Genomic DNA, 24,221 nt, shown 5'->3' with positions numbered 1-24,221 from the left:
TTAAATGAACGATAATGCATGTGTATGTACGCTGGTGCAGAATACACCCTGAATTATACAGCGACCGTAAGCATTCATCCGTGAGCAGCCCTCGCGAGGTGGTTTTGTCGATTAACCGAGAACGGGATTCGCAGAGAAGCCGTGGATTTCGTCAGGATGTGCGAGCAACAATAAAGGCCCGGGGCCCGTTATGACCGCCGTAAAAGCTTACGACGTTCATAACGCGATCATGATGTGTACACCAGTCCGGGCCAGTTCCAAGCGCTCGAGTCGGGCCCTTTTTAAGGCCGCGATCTTTTGTACCGTACTGATCCGACGACATCGCTCGAGGCATGATTGTGACGACTCGGCTGTCAGTCTTGATTAATCATTAAGGAAAAAGGGATGTCGCTCTCGCGCGATACGAATCAAATGCAGATCGCGCCGATAGCGGCCGATAGGTCCACCGCGCTGCGCCGCGCCGCGCCGGCGGGAGGTCGTAAACGTCTGTTTAACTCGCAGCCTGTCCGGTTCACACGCGCGAATCGAATCGGACGAAGACACGCATCGTAAATCAGATTGGTCTTGTTGTATCTCGTGGGTCGCGTGATCACCTCGTTATTTATTTACCGGGCGGCGATGGACCGCTTCCGCAAAGTCCCAGCGGATGCTGCTCGCGTCGGGAAGCGTTGAGATGCGTTTGGCTTGTATTTTACGTCGCTCATATATCGTGTGTCGCAAAGATTATCGTTCAAAGGATTTCCCCGGTAGAGTCTAGCTGCAGATCGCTGACGAATGAAGACGCAATTCGAGTGGCGCCCGTCGAAAGAGCTCGATGCGAGATGCCTCCTTGAGGACGAAATGCGAACGGGAAGATCGGTGGCGCGAGCGAGACGAATCTAATATCGCGTGTCGCAGGGGTGATGTTCACAAGCACTCTTTCTCACTCGAGTAGAGCGCCCGAACGCAGATCGTCGGCGAATGAAGACGTAAGGCGGATAGCGCGACGAAAGAGAGCACTCGGCCTGCCGGATAGGAAGACCGAGGGCGGAAAGAGCGAGACGAATTCGCGAGCTTCGTGTTGCACGACCGACGGAAGTAAATGGTTACCGTAACACGCAGGATTTAACAGGGAGCCGTGATGGTTGACACATTTCTGTTGTCCGACTCGGGCGAATCGCACGGTACCGCATTCCGGCGAGCGAAGGGAACCGGTGACACTCGAATTCGCGATTCTTCACGCCTGCGAGGTCGCAGGGTGAGAAGGACCAACTAACGCGCTCGGTCGAGTTGTTCAGCTGTTAAACATCAGGACAACGGGGGAGTCTTTTCTGCCTTTGTCACGCTGTCCTAAATATTTAAACAGGTCGAAAATGTGTGACACGTTTTCTTGAATAAAATGGGCCCCGAAAACGACCAAGATTTTACGTTTCTGTTTCGGAGGTACGATAAAGAATTACAAAAGAAATAGAAGGAGGCTCTCTCTCTCTCTCTCTCTCTCTCTTTCTCTCTCTTTCTGTCTTGCCTTACTACCTCTGGAGTCGGTGATGGGAACCGAATGCGGAGAAAACATCGAAAAAGGACAGCGTGACGAGGTATGCCAGTCACGCTTGAGAATTTTCCATATACTCTGCGGTCCATTGTTTAATGACAAATGGCGCGGGTCATTGAGATTTCCGGCAAGTAAAACATGGAATTGTATGTTTGTTTGGTATACTTTTGAGTTAGAATGGCTTAGAGTCTCGAGTGCTTTTAACCGCAATGCGGTAATGTTCTACCTCCATGCGGTTGACCCGAGATCGCTTTCCTTCCGCACATTGGAATTCTCGTCTTTGGCGAGAAAAAAATTTGTTTTTACATGGAGACCTTAAGTGGTAGACAAAAAACCTGTAAAACACCAGATTGAAATTGATGGGTTTCCCTATCATCGAGGTGCGCTCTCGCGAAACTTCTGACGTTAATTTTGTACATTTTTCCATAGTAAGACAATATTTTGTAATATTACAGGGTCTCTTAGAAAAATGTAGCTGTGATTAACAGTAAAGAATGGAGCTACTCATAATCTCGGCAAACGCTCTCTTGTAAAAAAATATTGGGAAAAGTTTTATTTCATCATATCTCACACATCTTGCTTTAGGTATAGAAAAATGCATAACGTTAATAACTCGCTCCGTCGAACTCGCGCGGGTCGTCGAAGGAGAAAAAATTGATACTGCGTAGCGTGCGTAGCGTTGCGGCGGTAGAGAGTCCTGCTGCGGATGGCATAAAAACATGACGAAGAAGAAGAAAGAGGAAAAGAAGAGGAGAAGGAGGAGGAGGAGGAAGAGGAGGAGGAGGAGGAAGAGGAGAAGAAGAAGAAGAAGAGCGAAGAGGCAAGTGAACGCGAAAGGGCTCGTGCTTCCGGCCGATCGCCTCGTTAGCATCGTCGTGTTTCCAGTTGGTGAACGATAACCGCTCGTTAACGGCGATTAAACGGCGAACTAAACATCGTGGTGCCGCGAGACGAAACAATCTCGCAGGCACGTTGAGCCCCGATTAAAATAAACAAGGTGCTGCTCGCCGCCTCCTGCAATTGCTCGCTCGCTCGCCTCCGCGTCTTGTTGCTCTCTTCGCCGCTGTTTTCGCACGATATCCAATCGACCGAGTTCGTATTTCGAATACACGTCGCGCAATCTGCTCGGCCGCGCTACCAAAGCAATTAGTACCTTCAGAGGTAATCGGAGAGACAAGCGGAGGAGGAGGTGTTCGCATTCGAAAGTTGATTTATCCCTCTCGAATAAATTATCGCTGCTCGTTGCAAAGCGGTGCAACACACCGGAGGAATTCATTTGGAGATTACACCGGCTATTTGAAGAAATTGGGAAGACACATGCATTGGCCTTTCTCTCTCAGAAACCGGTAGTTCCTCCTAACGAGGATCTTTTCTTCCTCCTTGCTTCTGAGTAGTCGAGAATATTCTGCTTTGCGTCTGAACTGAGCTTCAGAGATTCGAACGGATAGCAAAATTGCATATTTCCCAGTTGACCTCGACTCAACTTTGTCAGAAGTGAATTATGTCAAAAGCTCGGCGAGACATTTAAGTGGTAAGAAGGATCAAGGGGTTACACGATTCAAATGGAATCACGATCCACCACTCTGTTGGCGGTAATTCAAAAGTCGTATTATTCAGCCGCGACTTTTTTCTGCCGTCGTTATCTCCGTGTCCGGCTGCTTCTCCAACTACTTCATCGCACACTTTAATAACCTCGCGCAGGATGTTTCCGTCTTCCGCCGAGGTATATCTCGGGGATAACTCCTCCTCTTATTCGATAGACGCGCGGTGTCGGCAAGCGTGCGAGCTCAAAGGCTCGTAAGGGAAGAGGAAACAGTAGGGATGAGAGCATAAACGGGACAAAGAGGCAAGAGTAAGATGAAGAATACGGCGAAGGCGAGAGAAGGAGAGCGAGAAAGAGGAAGAAAGCGAGAGCAACAGAGAGAGAGAGAGAGAGAGAGAGAGAGAGAGAGAGAGAGAGAGAGAGAGAGAGAGAGAGAGAGCAAGAGAGAGAGAGAGAGAGAGAGAGCAAGAGAGTCGTGAGAGAGTCCGGTCGTTGTGTGCCGGCAGGGTCGGGGGTCTTAATAAGATGGAAAGAGGCTGCTTTGTGTTGGTGGATGCACGAAGAGGCGGCCGATAGAGGCAGCCGAAGGGCGGCAGAGTTTACACCTCACCTTGAACAGGCGCCTTCGTGCCTTATCCCGCTCCTCTCCCTTTCTCTTGCCTCTCGGCTTTCTCGCCCTCTCTCGCTTCCCTCCGCTTCGCTTCGTCTCCGGCACCTCTTCCATCTTCTCCTCCTAGTCGTCGTCTTCTTCTTCTTCGTGTTTGCCCGCCTCGTTAACGCCTCGCGGCGGACGAACGGACGCTGCACACGCAGCTATTTACTAGCCGCCTCTCTTTGGTCCACCACCTCTCCCGTCGCACGGGAAGGTGAAGGCCTCCATCTCTCCATCCGCGGAGTGCTCCCTTCGCCGCGGAGAGAACGTCGATATTTTTAACCCTCTCTTTCAGCGTCTCGGCGGCTTTACCGAAATACCGTGCGCTATTTTCCCTCCCTTTGCGGCGGGGCTCGGCGGGTCGGTAATCGCAATGCGGATCGATAACGCGCTCTCTAGCGTTCACTCCTCGTGGTAGGTCTTCGCGTTCGTCCGTTCACCTGAGCGCGCGTGGGTATTAACTTACGAAATTGATAATCAAAAATGCTCATCGGCGGCGACGGCGGCGGCGGCGGCGGCGACGGCGGATATCACGACACATCCGACGCCGATGTTCGAAGGCGAGACGACGACGTGGAGGGCTTCGGCTCTCGGGGTACAAGAAAACCATTAGCAGCCGCTATCGTCGCCGCAAGAAGTTAAATTAATTACCGGGACCTCAACGAGGACACGCCGGGCGAAAGGGCGAGACGAGGAAGCAGGAGACGGCGAAGCGGGCACCGGGGGACCGGAGAAAAAGGGGCAGAGTCGCATGCCGCCGGGCATTCCGGGGCCCCGATGACTCGCTTCGAATTAGGACGACACGAATAATGGGCTCATGGACGTCGGGGAAAAACCGTCGCGTGAGGCCCCGCGATTCCTCATCGCGGAATTCCAGCCTGGCCGCGGCCAGGACTCCGCAGCCTCCGCAGCATCCGTACCGCGAAAAGTATGCCTGGTTTTTAGAAGAGGCGAGATCTCTCTCGAAATCTCGACGATCTGGACCTGGAGGTTGACAACACGACGGTCGTTCGATTTTCCGCGCGCTCGGCAGGGCAGGAAAGTAGTTACGAAGTAACGTGGAGGAGTAACGCTGAGGAGGAAAACACGATGCGGCGATGTAATTTGATTTTGAGCCAAGCTAATTTAAGCCGAGGCAATTTCGCTCATAAATTTCCGACTGCCGGGCTCAACTCGGCGCTCAACATTCTTCCACTTCATTATTCCACCGTCAAAGGAAGCGATCGTCACACACAGGATTTATCTAGAATGTCCATGGGACTCCCAGCGACGTTTACTGCCATCTTTATACGCAGCAGCAGGCCCTAAGAAATATTTTCGACGGTACACGTCATCTCGCCGGCCGGCGCAATCTCGCGGTATCTCACAGTTTCACGCGATCGTGCCTCGCGCGAGCGTCACCGTCAACCTCCATTAGCGTCTCGTTTGTCACGGACGATAAACTGTTGCCGATAAGAAGCTCGATCGATCGATCGATCGAGCGTACGCTCAGCGACAAGGTCTCCGTTAATCACCGCCGATATGATCCCGATCGAAGCGATCGCGCGCTGATAACGCGCCGACGTGAGCGCGCCGTTATCGCGCGCGTGGATTTCTCCTCTTTGCGCACGAGCCGATACGGCTTGTCGATCTTGATCCCTCGCGGAAAGCCAAGCCGCGGATCACTCGAGATCGCCGTCGGCCCGCTCTCCGCACGATTCGATCGATTATCATTAATCCCCGGGCTGCTTTTGTCCGCGTTAAATCACACGTGAACTCGGCCGACTTATCAGATCGACGGGGCGGGTGGAATTTGATAACGGACGCACGACCGACCGAACGAACGAACGAACCGACGGACGACGGACGAACGGGGCGAGTCGACGAGATTGGTCTCACGACAAATTACCGGCCATCGGAATTCCTCGGATCGGGTTATCGGCGATCTAGAGAGGCCCGCGATCCGACGCCGAACGTGGAGCACGGTGCTTTCTCGAGGCGAGGAAAATGCGTTCTTCGTGTAACGACGACGACGACGACGACGTGGAAACGCGGCGGCCGAGCCGCGCCGCGCCGGGCCGGGCCGGGCTGGGCCGCTTTAATGGCCGTCGCGGATTACGAGAGGAACGGTGTCGGATGTTTTGACACGCTCGTCGACACGCTCGTCCTGGGGACGGCGATCTTTTTCCCGAAAAAAAAAGCCGAGGGAAGCCGTATCGCGGCGCCCGCGCCGTGACACCAAGGCGGAGACCAAACGCGAGCCAAGTCGATGACAGATGGAACTCGAGAAGCCGGCCGAGATCGGGAGGCACAAAAACGATTTCGACGATATCGAGTTACGATTTCTGCCGGCGCGACTTCGCTTTCCTTCCCGTCGCTTTTCCTCCTCCTCCTCCTCCGCCCTCCTCCGAGCCTCTTTTGCTCGTTTTTCCTCGACGACTCGCGCGACTCGCAGGACCGTGTGATTCATCGGCGGCCCGCAACGACGCGACGCGACGCGACGCGACGGAGGGACAAAGGAGAACCTTGGCTACCAGAACGATTCCGTCCCGTTCGACTCATCGTCCTTGGCTCCTGGCGAGCAGGACAGCCGAGCGTCGGTAACCGCGGATCGAATTTGGCGACGGTGACAGGTGCTTACCGGCAATAACGTCGCCGCCGGAAAACGCGAAGCGCGTCTCAATCCTGAGCCCGTCACTTTGGACCAACGAGCTAACGAGTGTGACACCCTCACGTTCGCGATTCCGTAACGCCAGCCGTGTGTGCGTTTGAAATGAAAATGAACACGGCGGGGAAGAGGCGCATAAATCGCACGTATAACGACGATCCCAGCACGCGGCCGTCCGAACATCCGACGACATCATAATTTCGACGTATAATTTTACACCGCTGCCTCGTAATTCGCTCGCGAGGCAGATTTATATCGGATAATCTGCGTCGGCGATCGAAGCATTGCCGATTTAATGCTTCCTCGATACACGGTGATCGATAGCGCATCGCGCCCGCTCGTGACTGATATCGAAGGGTGGTGCGTAACCGGTCGTGGGACCGAACGATCGACGCGAGGCCGACCTCGTTCTGAAAAATCGCCGAAGAATCGCGGGAAAGGACGAAGGAGATTGGAGGAGGGGAAACGAGGACGTACGATGAGAGAGAGAGAGAGAGAGAGGGGGGGTGGGCGAAATCACGGCGGATGTAATGCCGCGCGTGAACGCGCGGTCGCCGAAATGTGTCGTGGCCGAACGGGCCGGCGCGGCGAGAAGACGAAAAATGCGATTGCCGACGATACCACGGTGTTTTCGCTGACGAAATCCATTCGCGATAAGGGGAAGAACCGGTCCTCGAAAGACGTTGGGGACGGAGGGCGATGATGAGGCTCGGAAACGACGGAAATTACGCGCCGATAGAGAAACCAGCTCGCGCCTTTGGCGGCGCTTCGGCAGCATCGCGTGATAAAGCTCCGCTTTCTCGCGTGGCTAATTAGATGACAGCATCAAAGATCCGAGGAAACGTCGAAAGCATCCGCCGCGTAATTTTGCGTGAAATGTGAGCGCCACTTCTCGGCGATCTCGCCTCGATAATTTGGATCGTGTTCCCAACGCCGTTCTCAAATACCGACGCTGCCACGAAAAGCTCTTGCCGATTTCTTGATGAGATACGAAAGGCCTATACTTTTTGTATGCGTGCATGAAAATGAGAGATGCTTTTTCATTTCTTTTCTTTCCCGGCCGATTATATTTCGTCTCGCGCCCTTTCGCCATTCTTCACGCGCTCTTCTATTCTGCAGGAATACTTTCTCGTCGAAAAATTCCTCCAGTACGATCTTTCCGGGCGATCCTATACTTAGATAGTTATCGTCTTGAACGTGATGAATGGTAACAGTTATAAATACAAGGAGATAATAGCGCGCGTATGCAACGTGCAGGTAAGAAGGGGTGAGAGATCGAAGGGGATACCGATAGATTTAATACTTCCTCTCGATATCCTCAATCACGATCGATACTCGGGCTCTTTCGCGAAGTTTATTGCCGCAACGAGGATGACGCGACGGCGTGCAAAACCGGTCCTAGGTGCGACGAGGAGGCAGATAGAAGCGAAGGAGGGAGAGGAAGATCGAGGGGCCGGTACGTGGTGCGAAGTACATGAAGTAAAGGCGCCGGTAAAAACAGCGGATTCGACACGTACTTCGTACTCCCATTCGTATCTCCCATCGTGATTGGCACTTCGATCTTCTCGCGAAATTTATTATTGCTCCGGGTGCGGAGAACCGGTCTCCGAAGTCGACGCGGGGTGGGAGGGCTAGTAGGTGGTGAAAATGAACAGGGAAAAGACGAAGAAAGCAGCAAGAAGTCGCGAATTAGACACGTGCTTCAGGCCGTCGAGCCTCTAAGCAAGTCAATTGCAGTAATTTAATATACATACACGAATGTAGCGAGAGAAAGAGAGAGAGAGAGAGAGAGATTTTATCGATAATTATTTTATGTGCAAATTAATCCGACAAATACAATACAGGTGGTTTTGCTCGTTGGAGATCAATTGGAGTTGTTTACAAAAAATTGCAAGTCCGAGTAGAGAATAATACGCGAGAATAATAAGAATAATATTAAAAGAGAGAAAAAAAGAGAGAGAGAGAGAGAAAGAGAGAGAGAGAGAGAGAGAGAGAGAGAGAGAGAGAGAGAGAGAGAGAGAGAGAGAGAGAGAGAGAGAGAGAGAGCGATACGTAATGCAAAATTTGAGAAATGCGAATAATAATTAATAGTGTAAATAACCTTCCCTCCCTCAAATTTTTCTTGAAGAAAAGAACGCCGCGTGTCCGTCAGCTGCCTCGGCGCTCGGCAGCTACGCAATTTCGATCGTGTCATCGTTGATCGATTTTTCTGACTTCGGCGACTTTAATACGGAACCAATCTCCGAAACGAGACAAACGAGGAAGATCGCGAAGATCGAAGATGGTGGAAAATACGCGTCGCGCGAAGGGAAAAGGAAGACAGAGAGAGAGAGAGAGAGAGAGAGAGAGAGAGAGAGAGAGAGAGAGAGAGAGAGAGAGAGAGAGAGAGAGAGAGAGAGAGAGAGAGAGAGAGAGAGAGCGTGCGAGCGGTAGAAGGAGAAAACGCATGAGGTAAGGGAAGTGGTCGGTTGCCGCCCCATTAATTAACTGCCCCTCTTCGTAGTCTTCCCCTCCGCCTCCGACCGTTCCATCAAGGGCGCAGCCATTCACAGCTTGCTGCACTGATATTTCTCCCCCTGCCCTCCTTCTACTCCGCCTGCTCTTCGCGTTTCATTCTATCGTGTAGTTTTTTCCTCCGTCGGACAGTTCCTGGAACGTGCGGCTAATTATATCGACGAGCGAAACGAGAGATTCAATTAACGATTAAGATCGCCGAGCGCGGCGGCCCCTTCGAATTCGTCGAGGAGCAGCGCGGCTGTGAGGAAACACACGACTCTTGGCACCTCCTTGTCTAAATGCACGGTACACTTACGCCTCCACGTTACGTAGCCGAAGATGCGAGCTGACACGTTGCAGTTTCATGCCGTAGACATAATGGTCTCGTTAACTTCATCTCGTGGAGCGAATAATGCTCTCGCGCGTTCCCCCTCTTATAGATTACATTGTGTTGAAAATATTAATCAAGCCGATCAAACCGAGTTAGCGTCTCACCTCGGCAATTGCATCAGAACCACTTAAGTGGCGAACAGGAGAAACAGGAGAACAGGCCTGACAGAGATACGCAACTTTGTTGCACGCGAAGTGTAAGATTTATATCGAACCTCCTCCGCTACACATCAATGTCTCGAAACTAGGATGACTGATGCCGTTTTTTCTCGCTCCGCAGAGCTTATATATCCCGGCGATTATTATTATTGCAAATAATTTAAATGCTAAAAAATAAAAATATTTTTGACGCGCACAGAAATATTTGTTTCTTGCGACAGAGAATGATAGTATCGGTTACTATAGTTCCTAAGTGTGAAGGTACAACAGATATGCGACATATGGATAACTGAAAACTTAACATTCGCGGCTGATATTGTAAAAGGAAAGCGAGGACGCGACTCGTCCGTTGCTTATTGGCCCGTGAAGGACGGAGGAGAATCCTACGTCGCGTATGAGGCACGAGATAAATAAGATGCTAAAAGTTTTAATGTGCCGTTATTTAAGAGATTGTCGTCGCGAGGGATCCCACGAAAAACGCGAACGCAGGCACGCACCGCGTCGCGCCGGTCGGTCGGTCGGTCGGTCGGTCGGTCGGTCGTCGCGGCCGGGACCGTATCGGACAGGGACGATTACACGGCGTGGAAGCCATTGTTGTCGTCCTATGGAAATTAATTGAATGTATTTGAATAAGCGCGTTGTTCGCCGCTTGTTCCTACTTGCCCACCTACGCCGAACACGCGCGAGCCGCATAAACCGCGGTCGCGATCTCGAATCGCTACAGGACGCTTCAAAGGGCGGACAACGTCGCGCGGAAGTTTGCTCGACGCAAAAGGACGGGAAAGGAATTCGTCGTTAGAGTGTTAGAGACACGTTTCTCTCGTTTCGAAATTACTCAGCGCGAGTTAAGATCAATTTGAAAAATTCAGACTCGGAGTGTAGTTTCCGGTAAAGAAGAGAATTTCCACTGAAGGGGAAGATCGGTTGTGTTTAATACAACATGAGTACGTTAACGGTTATTCCGCAACAACTCGATCATTGCGAAATGTATATATAAACAAAAGTTTTGCGATTACCTTTGAAAAAGTGAAGACTATGCAAGGACTGTATACGGGGGAATCGAATTTATATTTAGAATCAATGATGACGCATCTATAAAATTAACGATTTAATAAGTGCTCGAAAATCTCGTTAAATGATTTTTTTTCTAAACGCACGATATGAAAACATTTCCACCTTCCCGGATCTTGGACAAAATTCACACGCGCTGCCGGATTTTGCGACGGCGACATTGCGCATCGCGACGCCCGTCTCGGAGAGTACACAGAGGCCGCGAACGACCTTCGATAAATGTACGACATCGTCGTAAAGCCGACGGGCAGTAAAACGTCTGCAAAGAAAATAAGTCGCGTTCGGCGGTCGCGATTAATTACCCGAACCGCAAAGGCGTCATTAAATCCTGCCGAGTCGCGAGCGCGAAATAAGAGTAATAAAAGGTCGATTCGCGGAAACGAGAGAAAAACGCGATCTCGTCCCGTCTCGTCCGAAGACGCATGACGCGCCGGGGAAGCCGAGGGATGCTTTCCCTTCCCCGCTTTCTTACGATCGATCCAGATTTTCAGCGCGATGTCCGCGAACGGCGGCTGCCTCGGGATCCAAGAAAGGAGCAGCAGCCTTCTCAGGATCGCGACAAGATCGCGTTCGAAAGAAATATCTTTTCTTCGCGCAGGTACAAACAATAAGGCGCGATCATTTTTTGCGATCGTAAATAAAAAACAAAAGACAATTGATTAAACATGCACTGTATCTCCAAGTAAAAGGTACAACGATGCGCCAAGCGTCGCTCTTATTTATTCACTCGGTGAATGAATTTATATAAATTCAATCGAAGAGGCACGAAGGGGCAATTTTAACTGCACATAATTGCATTTTTATTTGAACGTTACGATCTTGGCGGGGCTTTTTCATCCCAAGTTTGGGTCGCACACAACGGAGAGGCGCGTCGTTGTGCGTGCCTGTAGAGAATCGCCGCTCGTACATATCGGTGTATGAATGCGCGGCGACAGATACGCGGATTGTGTTGTGTTAAGGAGGGCTGAAAGAGTCCTATACAATGCACAATGGTCGTACGTCTCATGAATTATACAGTTATTTATTTACTTATTAACTGCGCGCTCGTGTTTCGTGCCGCTAACAAGGCGCGCCGATTAAGTTCCTTCGACTACCGGCGGGCCGAGGCAAATTCCCGTGAGAAATTCTTTCGAGGATCATCCGGACATTATCTTTTCAAGGACACTGTGCTTTTAAGATATGGAAAGTAATATAAATCTATTTGGCATTTGTTTATTCGTCAATTACTACCGAAAAACTCTTTGAGCGAGCAAATTAATTCTTCGTTATTCTCGATCGTTTAAGATGCGTTTTACAAAAATGGAAGGTGTATTATTCGCGATAAAACGTACCCGATTGATTTTTTACTGAAGACACGAAGAAATTCTCGGTACGTCTATTCTTCTCGTTGGATTCTTTCCCTTTTTTATCTCCTCCAATCTAAAGATCTTTCTGAAACACTTAAAAACACTCAAAAGTTTATTTGGAGCTTTTAGCCGTAATCTTATCGCAAGACACGAAATTATCGGTGAGTGCGATTTTAGTATTTTATCACGAACGTGTCAACGCGAGGAAGGCAACAAGTGTCGATAAGTTACACGAAGTCAATGCTCGCGCGCGGCGAGGGGACGCGGATAAGAAAAAAGAGAGAAGGGAGAAGAGAATCAGGGCTCGGTGGAAGACGACGACGATCCTTTCCCACGTCGGTCATCGCCGACCTCAAACTGGTCATTGGATCCTCGCTTGCAGCGGAGGAAGGAAGTGGTTGGCAAGATCACTTTACAGCATGTTCCACCCTGTGCATCTCGCGAAACTTTCTTCTGCGCGCAGCCAGTTCCTCCGGCAACCGTAATCGATCGAGCGCGAGTTGTGCGATCGGAATGAAAACCCGAGAACTCACTTTCTCGGAATCACGAGCGCCTCGCACTTTACTCCTCCGGATGTGATCTCTCCCTTTCTCTCTCAATCAATCATCACAGATTATCGCAAGTTAACGGAAGTAACTATTCTCCGGCTGACCGAGCCGACCGATTCGTCCAATGAGTGGCCTGACATTTTTCGAGGAGTACATCTCGAAAGCGACGCGTTTCAAGTCGGCGCGCCTCGCCGGCCATTTTTACGATTCCTCCTATGGTCCCGGCACGATCGCGATGAAGTCGTCCTCGTCGGTCGCCGCTACGCTCGCGGGATCCTCCGGCGTCGTCGTCGTCGCACGATGATCATCGCGCGCCGGTACCGGCCTTCGGCGCGCGAAGTAAGTCCGCCATGGGGAACGAGCAACGCCATGACGTTCTTTTGACCCGTTTGACCCCATGCACACTTCTCACGATGCATTATGGCGGCCGCCTGGAGGCCCTCGGCCCTTCCTTCATCCTTTCCCCGTTGAATCTCGGTGGACCAACCAGATTACGTCCTTCTCTCTCTCTCGCTCTCTCTCCTTCTCGCTCGTTACCCACCGTCTCTCCCTTTCCCCTCTTTCCTCTCCCTCCCCCCTCGTTCTCTCTCCTCGCTCAACCTCTCTCTCTCTCTCTCTCTCTCTCTCTCTCTCTCTCTCTCTCTCTCTCTCTCTCTCTCTCTCTCTCTCTCTCTCTCTCTCTCTCTCTCTCTCTCTCTCTCTCTCTCTCTCTCTCCTCTCTCTCTGTCTCTCTCTGTCTCTCTCTCTTTCTCTCTTTGCCGCCGTTCCTTCGCCCCGCCGCTTCTCCTCGTCGCTTTCTCTCCTCGTCTTTCTTGTTGTCGCCGCATTATCCCACACATAATCGAACGCGCGCGAGAGACGGAGATGCCCACGGCTTTCGCTCTGCACTATTCCTCCGCTGCCTATACGCGTCTGCGGTTTCCACATTAAGCACCGTGCACACCGCGAGACTCGCGACGGATCTCGCCGCGATCGGTAGGACGCGAAGGACCCGCTCGCCGTGATGCCGTCGCAACCGATCCTGTCGCGAATTGATCCCACCTAATTTACGAGAGGCTAATCGCGCGGCGAGCAACGACCCCGTCCTCCAACAGAGTCTGATCTACCGTCTAGCATAACCGACGTAACAATCGGCTGAAACAATGCCCCGGAACGAAGAGAGCAAAAGACAGTCGCATCTCGCTCGATACCGATTCAATCACAGAGAGATAGACGCGATGAGCTAGCTGGATTCAGACTGTCTGTTTGTCCGTCCGATGAAGACAGAAACGCGCTCGCAGAATAGCGCGCGAAAGGTTGTTGCGGAGCGTAGGCGAGGTCTGATGACACGTTCTGTTAGCGGGTTCCGCCCTAAGGACGTACGCATCGTGACGGATGAATCCCGACGTGATCCGTTGATTTGTAACAGTGATGCTGACGATAAAAGATGATAATGACGATGATGATGATGATGATAACGATGATGGTCGAGCGAAGCAAGAATACCGCGATACGCCGTAACAATCTCGATTGTCTCTCGTAAAAGCTCGCGTCCTGCCGAGAGACGCGGATCTTCTAGAGTCCGTATAACTGGTTCTATACGCGGTGTAAAAATGTTTTCGTCGTGAGAGGCGTCGTAGTCGGGCGACTGCTTTAATTGGGATTCGCCGAAGCCTCGGAGAAACAGTCCGGACGTTAAAAATACGAGATGACTTATGCTCTCGGCGATATCCCCTCGGCCAAGACCCTCGTCGTCTTTTCCGTAGTAGAGTGTCGCAGAGGTGTCTTTCGTTTCTCGAGTTACCGTCGCGCGGCAAAAACGCGGCAGCAAAGTGAAGAAAAAGGTAGCAACACGCTGACACGCCTTTTGTCTTTGGCAGCGCGAGGCGATCGAATTTTTCAGACGGTTCGACGCGACGGCGCGGCGCTCTCGGATCGAGGAGCGAGCTTCGAGGAGACGGCGAAAAAGGAACACGTGGAAATTGAGGGGTGGGAGAGCGATTTGTCGCTGTAGAGGCATGAACGATCGCATCGGGGTTAACGGAGGTGACCTCGACGTCCGACGTCCGCGCGGGAAACAAATGCCCGTGGATTTACGAGGTTATGCCTTCGGAGATAACGGTGTGCGAGAGCGGCAGAGCGACGAGGTAGCAGCAGCCCCATGAGAGAGGTAGAGGCACGTTAAGGCCGTGCGCGCGCTGCTGCTGCTAATCCCGCGCTCACATTAGTAAAACCCGCCACGGACAGCCGGCAATAAGTAACAACGTCGGACACGCGGAGAGGAGAGGATATACCGCGTACCACGGTTGCGAAAGACCGGCCATATTTACGTTTATCGATCACGAATTTTCTCCCACTTCGGCGGAGGTGGAATTGAGGAAGAGGGACAGAGGGGGCCAGCAGTAGCGGCCGGTAGGGGCCGCAGAAGCGACGCACGCCGACATTAGCGTTCGCTTATAATTCGGTAACTCCGGTAACTCCGGAAGATTCCCCTGGCTTTTTCGCGGCCGCGATTACGAGATGGTGAAGATACGGGGGACCGACGATGCCACGAATGGAAATGGCGATCTATTGCAATACGTAAATCAGAGGATCGACATCTTTCAGCCCGGCAAGATTGTATGCGCGACCGGGAGAAGTCGCGTTACCGTTGGCCCGAAACATATTGCGACATTGAGGCCAGCTGCGTAAATCGTCGCTATTGTCCGCCAGCAAATAGATGCCTATTCACCGGCTCGGCCAATAAATAAATTCCCGGGACGTGCGATCGTTTGTAGCAAAGCGCGCGTCATAAACTTTTGCGGGGGCCGCGGGATATCATTGTGAATTAACCGGCATCGGCATGATGAATGCTTAATTTTCTCGAGCGCCGTTTTTTCGTCGCTGACGAATGAATTATCGTCGAACTCGCGCGTCGACGTGGGTTGATCTCTCTGTGCGAGAACTCTGTAATCAACGCTCTTTTCGTATCGGTACGATCGCGGGATATAATGTCGTGCCGATGTAACGAACGAACGCTTCGGGAAATCGAAGGCAATCTACGTATCTCACCTTCCCCAACCGATGCCGATTATCGCTCTAAACTGATGGCTGCAACGCGCTCAAATACCGTGAGAGAAACGAACGAAGGTACATACGTTGAAGTACGCTTCAACTACTGCTTGAAGCAGAGCCTATTACGTTTATTAATTGAAGAACCGAGCGCACAATAATAACTCACCTTCTCGACAACAAAGAGATCAGTGCGAGGAAAGAAAAGAAGAAAAATTAAATAAAATCGTTTTAGGCGGAGGAGTAAAATATTAAATATGCTGCGTTTAATCGGTCCATCGATCATAAAATACGATTTCCCTGTCCACTCGTCGACATTTGCTAGCTTGCTTTTCCAATTTTCCGAGGAAAGAAATACCTTCGTAAACTCTACATCACTCAAAGTTTCCGATAATCCAGGCATCGATGTGGAAGTTTCAATGCAGGCCCAGTAAAAGCGATAACTCAAAGGGACGATAACGAACGCGGGTTCACAGGTATGGTCACGGATTCCGCAGCATCAGGGGCGTATCACGTGGCGCCACGTGCTCCTATCGTATTACCCGGTTGATCATCAGCCGTCATCAGACACCGGCTGCAAGTCACTGCAAGTGGCTCGAGACGCGCTCGATATATGTGTGTGTGTCTGTGTGTGTGCGTGCGTGTGCTACTTATCTTATTGCGATCGTCTTCACGTAGTTGTTGGCAATTACCGAACCAAGATTCGCGCGATATTGTAAACGTGTGCTATTTAAGCCCTAAGCTCTCCATGTCGCGCACCGGTGTCTGCAGCGATTCGCACGAACAAGATCGTGCGATCGCGTCACACGATCGATCAGCGACAAAGTCAAAGTCTCGTCGGCTCTTAACCATTATCGGTCTCCATTGTCGCGTCTCATTTACCGAACCGGCAATGCACGACATCGACACGTTGTAAAGGCGATGTGGACGGAAGAGATCGTAGGTCGGTCGGTCGGTCGGTCGGTCGGTCGGTCAGAAGAAGAAGTTGAAGTGAGGACTCTCGCGTGGAAAAGGGCAAGGAGTGAGAGATGGACACGATCCAGAGCGGGAAGAAGAACGAGAAGCGCGGCCATTAGGTTTATTTGCCGTAATTGGGGGAGCTTTAACGCGCTAAACCAAACACCGGTTATGGCCACCATAAACCTACCCACAATCACTTAGAGCCGGCGCGCGGTGCGCGCTTTTTCTCCCTATTTATTCCGCGCGGACGGCGCTCCTAGTGCCGTGCGCGCGCGCGATTACGAGGACGAGGCAGCTGGACCGAAGGAGCTGGACGATGGCACGGACGGGACGGAGGGAGGACGCGGAAAGGACGATCGCTCCACTGGCGATTCGCTATCCTGCGCGCCGGCTCGAGCTAGCCGGCTACCCTCGGCTTCTTGCGCGCATCTTTTATTACTGCTTAGCGCAATTTTCTATCCGCTCACCGTGCCGCGATCGTCCTCGGCCCGAATCAAAATTTTGGTTCCACACACATTTACCCTGTAAACTCCGTCCAACTTGAAGGATCAACGGATAAATTCGAGACACGTCCTGCCCTGATGGCACAAATAGTTGTTTCCTGTCGTTTTCTCCGCGTTGAATCTTAAAAAGACTCCTTTCGTAATTACTTAATATTCAAGCGCATATAACAGCTATGTGGAGGAAATGACAGTAAGTATCAATTTATCAATTAAGTATCAATAGCACTAAAGTAAGACAATAGTTTGCATAGTATTATAACTCGAGATTCTCTATTGGCTCTTCAAGTTCGGTGGAATTTGCAGGGTCATTGTAGAAGGAAAATTTCGACTTGGGAGGCGCGGCTTTTAAGAGCCTATCATCTTTCAGTCGTCCCAAACATGCTGAATTTCTTTGATATCGTTATACGGAAGCTCCTTATTTAAACTTCCCAATTTAAAGACCGTAGATTGTGAATACTTATACACATTTTAGGAGACTTATTAAATATAAATATTTCGTGAGAGAAAATACAAATGTTCCACGAGCGAGTATTTTTAGATATGATTACCAAAGCGCATGAAAAAAATATATTTGATAGATACGAACGCGCAATAAATCGTTTAACGATGCACATTTATGCGCGAAACACTTAACCCTCGGTCACTCGATGTAGCGCTAGATACAGGGTATTAATTTATTGCCGTACATCCTGCCAGCTAATTGACTAATATTGATCGTTGCGATTACGCGCGGCGTATATGACATTTTCTCGGGAGGCGAGAGAGAAAGAAAGAGCAACGAGGCATTCGCAGGGCAGTTCGCGCGTTCGTTAATACCGAGAGTCGCACATAACGATCATCGTGTGCCGCGCGTCATTATAAATTTGTCGCGCTAAATCATCCGGGAGAGGTTTCGCGCGAATGCGCTCGCGCGTCTCGTGGCTTAGGCGCTAAAAATTAATTTAACCAAGAGAGGTAGAGGTTCGCTCGCGTGAGGAGAGGGCAAGAAAATCTCCGGGCTCATGCGCGGCCATTAATCACCGTAGCGAATAACTTCGTTATGCTTTGTGCGAGAGCAAATATCTCATTTGATTTACGCTTTACGAGCGCGCGTTTCGACGCATGATTCTCGCTCGATGCTCTCTCGTCATTATCTTCGAACAGGCAAGAAGTGTCGAGAATCTAACACTCGGCCGGCCGTGGAGGCGCGGCGAGTCGCGCTAATTGGACAGGCTATCGCCGCTTGACGATCTCGCGACCGGGAAAAGCGTATTTCCGTTTCGCGACGAAGGTGGTACGCGCGCTCGCGCGAAACGGCGCTAACGAGCGCGCCGCCGGACTACCGACGGATCGCGCTCGCGCTCGGGAGACATCGATGCTCGGACAAGCGCGGAGACGTATAATCGGCAGGTCAAACACTTTCAGACCAGTTTCAGGATAAATATATACTCGCGCAACGTCGAGTGCAACGCCGATTTATCGGCTGCTCCGGTCAATTCGGTAGCGAGTTCTGCGGAGAATTCGCAGCGGTGAGCCTCGACTTTGATACACGGCGAGAAAGCGCTTTCTTTCGACTTTCCAACTTTCGAGCGCTCGGGTATCGGTTTTTCGTTTGGAAATCGGACGATGATTTTCCGGGAAGAACTTAGAGAGGGAAAGAGAGAGAGAGAGAGAGAGAGAGAGAAAGAATATGAAAGCGGGACGAGAACGAGGCAGTTAGACGTGTAATATATGACGAGAAACCACTTGACGCTTGAATTGTTACTAAATTCTGAACACAATCAAGAAGCGCGGTGTTTCCATCACTTACAACTGACTTTCGGAAACTGACGGTCGCTTTTCCGGAATTGAGGAAAAAAGAAACCGACGTCCAATGTTGTTGGTTCTTAGGTCAAATGTGCGGTTCGCTTCAAAAGCACAGCGTGCGACGTCGGACGTATAACGCTGAGAAGTCGGGAAAAGGTAAGGAAGAGTCGGACGCGGCGGCGATCTTGTGGCAATATTTGTACGAGTGAAAAACGCCGCGTCCCGGCGATAGATTCGGCGCCGGTCCAACGTTCGTCTAGCGGCATGCCGATAAAGAGACAGGGCCCCTTTTGCGAAACCCGGGTAAACAAGAGGCGAGGAAGGAGTCCGCCTGTTCGATATCTCCACCTCGGCCGCTAGTTTACGAGCGGCGGCGACCGGCGGGCGCAGCATGACGCGATTCACGATAGATGCCTCGAAGAGGGACTCTTAACCGACAAAACCGGACAATTCTTCTGGTTTTCTTCAAAAAAATTGCCAACGCGCGCGCTACTCCGACGTTAATTTATTTTCTTTTCCTCTTTTTCGCCAGGAGGTCTCAGTTCGATCCCTCGTTCAGAAGGCACGTAGCAAAGTAATCCCGCTGAGCGAAATACTTCCGAGAGAGAACGCCTTCGGCTATTAACTTACTGTTTTGTAATGTTTGTCACATTCGTGATGTTTCTCGCTACCGTTAACAAAAGACAAGCGCGCGGCATAGTTCTCTTCGACAGAAAATTATGGAAATACACAGTTGTCCCCGCGACGTGATTTCCTTGCGACAAACGATGTCGTAGGCATGGCTGCAGGTATATTCGTTGGCGAATGTCGTAGATATCGTCGCGGGCGCGTTTGATTCTTCTTCGGGAAAGTTTCAGATTTTGTGTGTCCGTCTCTAAGCAGCACCGTGCGCGGCGCGGCGTCGCGCCGGAGCCGCCTTTTGTGCGACGCGACGACGACTTACAAATTGGAATACAACGGACGCGGAGTTAGGAGAATCGTTTCACGCTTCGCGGGGGCGTCAAGTGGAAGGCAAATACCGATAAAAAATGCATGAATAAAGCACTAATGGAGGCTCCATGGAAGAGGAATAAAGCTCTAGCCACGGCGCATCTCGTGAACGACCGAAAGAGCGAGAGAGAGAGAGAGAGAGAGAGAGAGAGAGAGAGAGAAAGAGAAAGAGAGAGAAACATTTACCGAAGGCGATGACGGGCGAACCGCGCGAGATCGGGCGGTCCCTCGCTCACCGTTGATCAGGACGGCGAGAAAAAACACTCGCGAGGAAAAGCGATTTGTCTGTTTTACTTGAAAATGCGGCGCAAGCTTTTGTGATATAGTCAAGCAGCGAGAAAGCGATATTAAAAGCGTTAAAGCTACGGCAGGGAATAAGTCGTGAATCAAGTCGGCTGACTGACGTTTGAATTCGCCATGTAAATGGTACTTTTGCTTGTAATTATCGTCGCGCAAAAATCCGAACGTTTCACGCTTGTTGAGAGAGGTGTCCGATCTTGTTTTTTCAGATCTCCTCGCGAGAGCATCCAAGCAGCGTTGGAGCGAGATCTCGTTAACTCTCTGTTTAGCTGTTAATTACAATATATACCCTTCCGTCGTGCTCCTCGCGCGGGACTTGCCGCCGAGGAAACCAGCTTCCGCTCCTGATGGCTTCGAGGCTGGATCGTTATTAAGAACGACGAGGGAACATCACGGCGCGGCAAGGTAAGAGAGAGCGTCGTATATCAACTATCGATCTCATTCGCGGGCCCGGAGCGACCGCGATCGCGGGCCGCTTATCACGCGGATAGCGTTTCGCGTGAATCACCCGCGGACGTTTTAACGACGTGCAGCAGCCAGTCTGTCATTTGCCGGCGGGCCGGCGCTGCAGTGACACGCATTAAAATAATAACACGCGTTACCCGCGCTTAGCTGCGGCTCGCATCGTCACGTGGGAAATTACCGCGTCGCCGAGCCAGCTCCGTAAACATTATTACGAAAGGATAGCACGTCGAAATGACGCGCGCGTAATCTCCCACCTTCGTGAGAAGCGGCGAGATCCAAAGTCGCACGTCGAAAATTCCAACTGCATTTCGGCGCGATCGCGTGCGTTAATCGCACCTACTCGCTGCTGATTTATTTCATGAGACAATAATGCCGAGGAGAATTTGCATTCTCGCTTCATTTCCTTCACACGCGAGGAAGCATCGCTCTCTGATTTTACCGCGGTCGGGATTTCCCGCTCATCCTTTTCGGCTGGACACTTCAGGGCTTTCTAAATGTCCGGATCGCCGTCAGAGCGATCTCGATCCTCGATCTCGACCTCCGACTTCGCGATGCGCATGGAACGACGTACTTCCCGACTCGCGTGCGAATCGTCGGCGCTATTATTGCAAAAGGTCATCGCGCGGTCTCTCGCATCGGCGCCCTCCAACGCGCACCGGACGAAGACACCGACGAGGAAACCCGACGAGCCCGATAACGTCGCGTCCGATCGTCGATTTAATTAATATGAGACGAAAGAGAGCGCGCGTGAACGCGCGCGATCGAACGATCGATCGGCCGCGCAATGTCGCCCGTTAAATGCCGTATCGCTCGCGATAGGATGATTCACCGCGACGCGTCGGCCACCTCAAGGACGGCCGTCTTTATCGCGCGACTCGACACAGTGTGCTGCGCTTTATCATCGGTGACATCGCAGCTACCGCTTCGAGAACACCCTCGCAACAAATGACGCGGTCGCCGAGTCGAATTGCGAGCGTTTCGAGCGGCGTTATCCGAGACGATACGAGGCGCGATCGCGTCTCTCTCGCTTAGAAAAAAACACGGACTATTAATAACCGGCGGCGCTGGCTGCCGGTCGGAGTTATCGCGAGGGTACTCGCGATGGCAATTTTATTTCGTTTACGAGCGCGGCGCTGATGTAAGTAGCCTTAGCCTCCGCTGTTTTTTAGCCAGGTGCGGTTTTCTAAAGATACCCGACACCATCGCATCCGATACGTCACGTATCGGAGAACATTCGAAGGCGCGAACGAGCGAAGGAGCAACATTCACGGCACTTTGGTAATCCGTGGGTCGCGCGTGACGTAAGCTCTCTCTCTCTCTCTCTCTCTCTCTCTCTCTCTCTCTCTCTCTCTCTCTCTCTCTCTCTCTCTCTCTCTCTCTCTCTCTCTCTCTCTCACTCTCTCTCTTTTTCTCTCTCTCTCTCTCTCTCTCTCTCTCTCTCGCGAGGCTCGATAAATAAACTAATAGTGTTTACGGCGCGGGCGATCGGGGCCAACAAATCGGGGTCGTGATTTACGGCGAGTGATTCAGCTTCGGGTAAGCATTCCCGCGTCCAACACACTCTTCGTCCATTCGCGCCTTCGCTCGCCGTCCCCAAAGACGGAGGGGATGCCGATAGTGAGAAGAGCGATTGTCACCTGTGTCATGAGACGATCGGCGCCGGTACCTTCTTCGTCCTTGAAGATGATGTCCGAGTTGTAATTGGGCACCAGGTCCCGGAACTTGGAGTCGTCTCTGGATACACGTCCCTCGCTGAGCCCGCTCGCCGGCAACGTGTTCTCGCTAACGTTCGGCACATGCTGCTTGAACACCAGAGGCGTGAGCTTCCTCTGGTTCGACCGTCGGCCGCCGCCTCTGCCGGGTCCGCACGCCAGGGCGAGACCGCCGCTGTTGTCGAGCACCGGTAGCCAAAGGCTGAGGATCAGCAGCAGTATCTGGAGGAGCGAGCCGCACGTGCTTACGCGACTTCCGACGATGCAGTAGCGGTGGCTCGCTTGGAGGCCGTGGCGACGATGATGATGGTGCACCATAATCGCGTGCCTCTGCGCTGAGGTTGACCCTGCGCGGCGGTCACTGCTCCCGCCGTCTCCAGAACGGCTGTCGAAACGACGACAACGTCGGCGACGACGACGACGACGACGACGACGACGACGGCGACGACGACGACGACGACGACGACGACGACGACGACGACGACGACGACGGCGACGACGACGACGACGACGACGACGGCGACGACGACGACGACGACGACGACGACGACGGCGACAACAGCGGCGGCGGCTGTGGCGGCGATGACGACGACGGGGGTAACAATCCGGACGATGTTGTACTACCGATCCTTCTTCTCCGCCACTTGCGACTGACCTCACTCACGCTTAACCATAACCGGGGCATCACACACCCCCCCGTGCACGCACTCTTACCACTGATGCGATCCCCGTAGTTGCGTCCACGATAATTACCGCGCGCGACCGACCCACCAGCCGACGGACGACCGGCTTTTTCACTGGGAGTTCGAACGGGAGGACTTGGGACGTGAGTAGGAGCGAGACGTGACAGATCGGACGGACGACCGACCGATCGATCGATCGATCGGCGAACCGATGTTGGAGACTAAGAACCTTCCGGAGGATCGGAGGAACCGATTGGTGTTGTCTTCCCTCGTTGGTTACCGATCAAGGAGCAATGGGACACGGATATTACAAGGGGTGTCATCAAAGTGTCGTGTTAATGAATCGGAGGAGGATTTCCAAAGAGGCTGAGGACGAATCTTTCTCTCTTTTTCTCTCTTTCTATCTTTCCCTCGATATCTCTCTACATCCTAGACGCAAATCGGGGGTGGGGGTGGGGGGAATCGAGTCCTTTAAATTGTCGCGTCTTGCACGCGCCAACGACACCAGCCCAGCACTCTCGGCCTCTTTCTCGCCCGGTTGCGTGTAACCCTCTACGATGACGATTTTCATCGAAGAGGAGAAAGAGGTACGTGCGAGTCGACTCACTTGACTGAACTCGGACGAACGCCGTCCGGAAGCTAGGGCACGTTTTCCGGACAAGCCGGTGGTGGGAAATGCGGTATGGGTTTTGGGGGGTACTTCTCGCGTTGTTTCTTTGGCTCGACCGGGTCCAGAGTGCCCCTCTTCCTGCCCCCACCCCGCGACCAACAGCCGGCCGGACCGCCGCCGCTGGTTGCTGCTAGCTGCTGCTGGTCCCCGTGGTGCTCTCGCGGACTTCTGACGTGGTGGTGGATGATCACGTCCCCTCCATGTGGGCCCTCCTGGTACCGTATCGACGTCACGAGGTTTACCGCGGTCTCTATTGGCCGGGGCGGAGCGTCCGCCAGGTAAACGAAGACAGGTGCACGTGGCGGGAAAGAGGAAGAAGAAAGGAGCGAAAGAGAAAGAGAGAGTGTGAGGGGGGAGAAAGAGAGAGAGAGAGAGAGAGAGAGAGAGAGAGAGAGAGAGAGAGAGAGAGAGAGAGAGAGAGAGAGGAAGAGAATGAGTGGGAGAAAGAGAGAAAGAGAGAACGATCGTGCAAGAAAGGAAGAGAAAGAGGCTCGTGGAGGAAGATCTTCTAGCTTTCTCTCCCTTCGACTAGACACAATCGACCTCTCGTTCCCTCCTCTTCTTCTCTTCTCCTCGACCTTTCTGTCTCTTCACTCTCTCGCGCGCTGTTTCGTCGTACGTACGTCTGTCCATCCGTCCGTCTCTCCTTCTTGGACTATCTTTTGCTCCTTGCACACGTTTCTCGTCTGCTCCACTATCGCCGATCGGAGCGCGCTTCTTCTTCGTCGCCTCGCCGTCGT

At 52.1% G+C, this 24,221-nt stretch overlaps 1 protein-coding gene across 1 annotated transcript in view; it reads right to left on the bottom strand.

Moving 5' to 3' along the window:
* Nucleotides 1-22,671, bottom strand: part of hh (hedgehog signaling protein) — a 44,139-nt gene extending 21,468 nt beyond the window's left edge. Inside the window, exon 1 of the mRNA XM_011141343.3 lies at nucleotides 22,054-22,671. Within this exon, the coding sequence (XP_011139645.1) occupies nucleotides 22,054-22,446 (393 nt within the window). The 5' untranslated portion in view covers nucleotides 22,447-22,671. The remainder of the gene's footprint in view (nucleotides 1-22,053) is intronic.
* Between the last annotated feature and the right edge of the window lie 1,550 nt (nucleotides 22,672-24,221).

The sequence above is a fragment of the Harpegnathos saltator genome, unplaced genomic scaffold, assembly GCF_003227715.2.
Source record: "Harpegnathos saltator strain DR-91 unplaced genomic scaffold, Hsal_v8.6 scaffold604, whole genome shotgun sequence".
In the NCBI taxonomy this organism is placed as follows: domain Eukaryota; kingdom Metazoa; phylum Arthropoda; class Insecta; order Hymenoptera; family Formicidae; genus Harpegnathos; species Harpegnathos saltator.
Note: the sequence above shows the minus strand (reverse complement) of the source record. Positions and strands in the feature narration are given on the sequence as shown.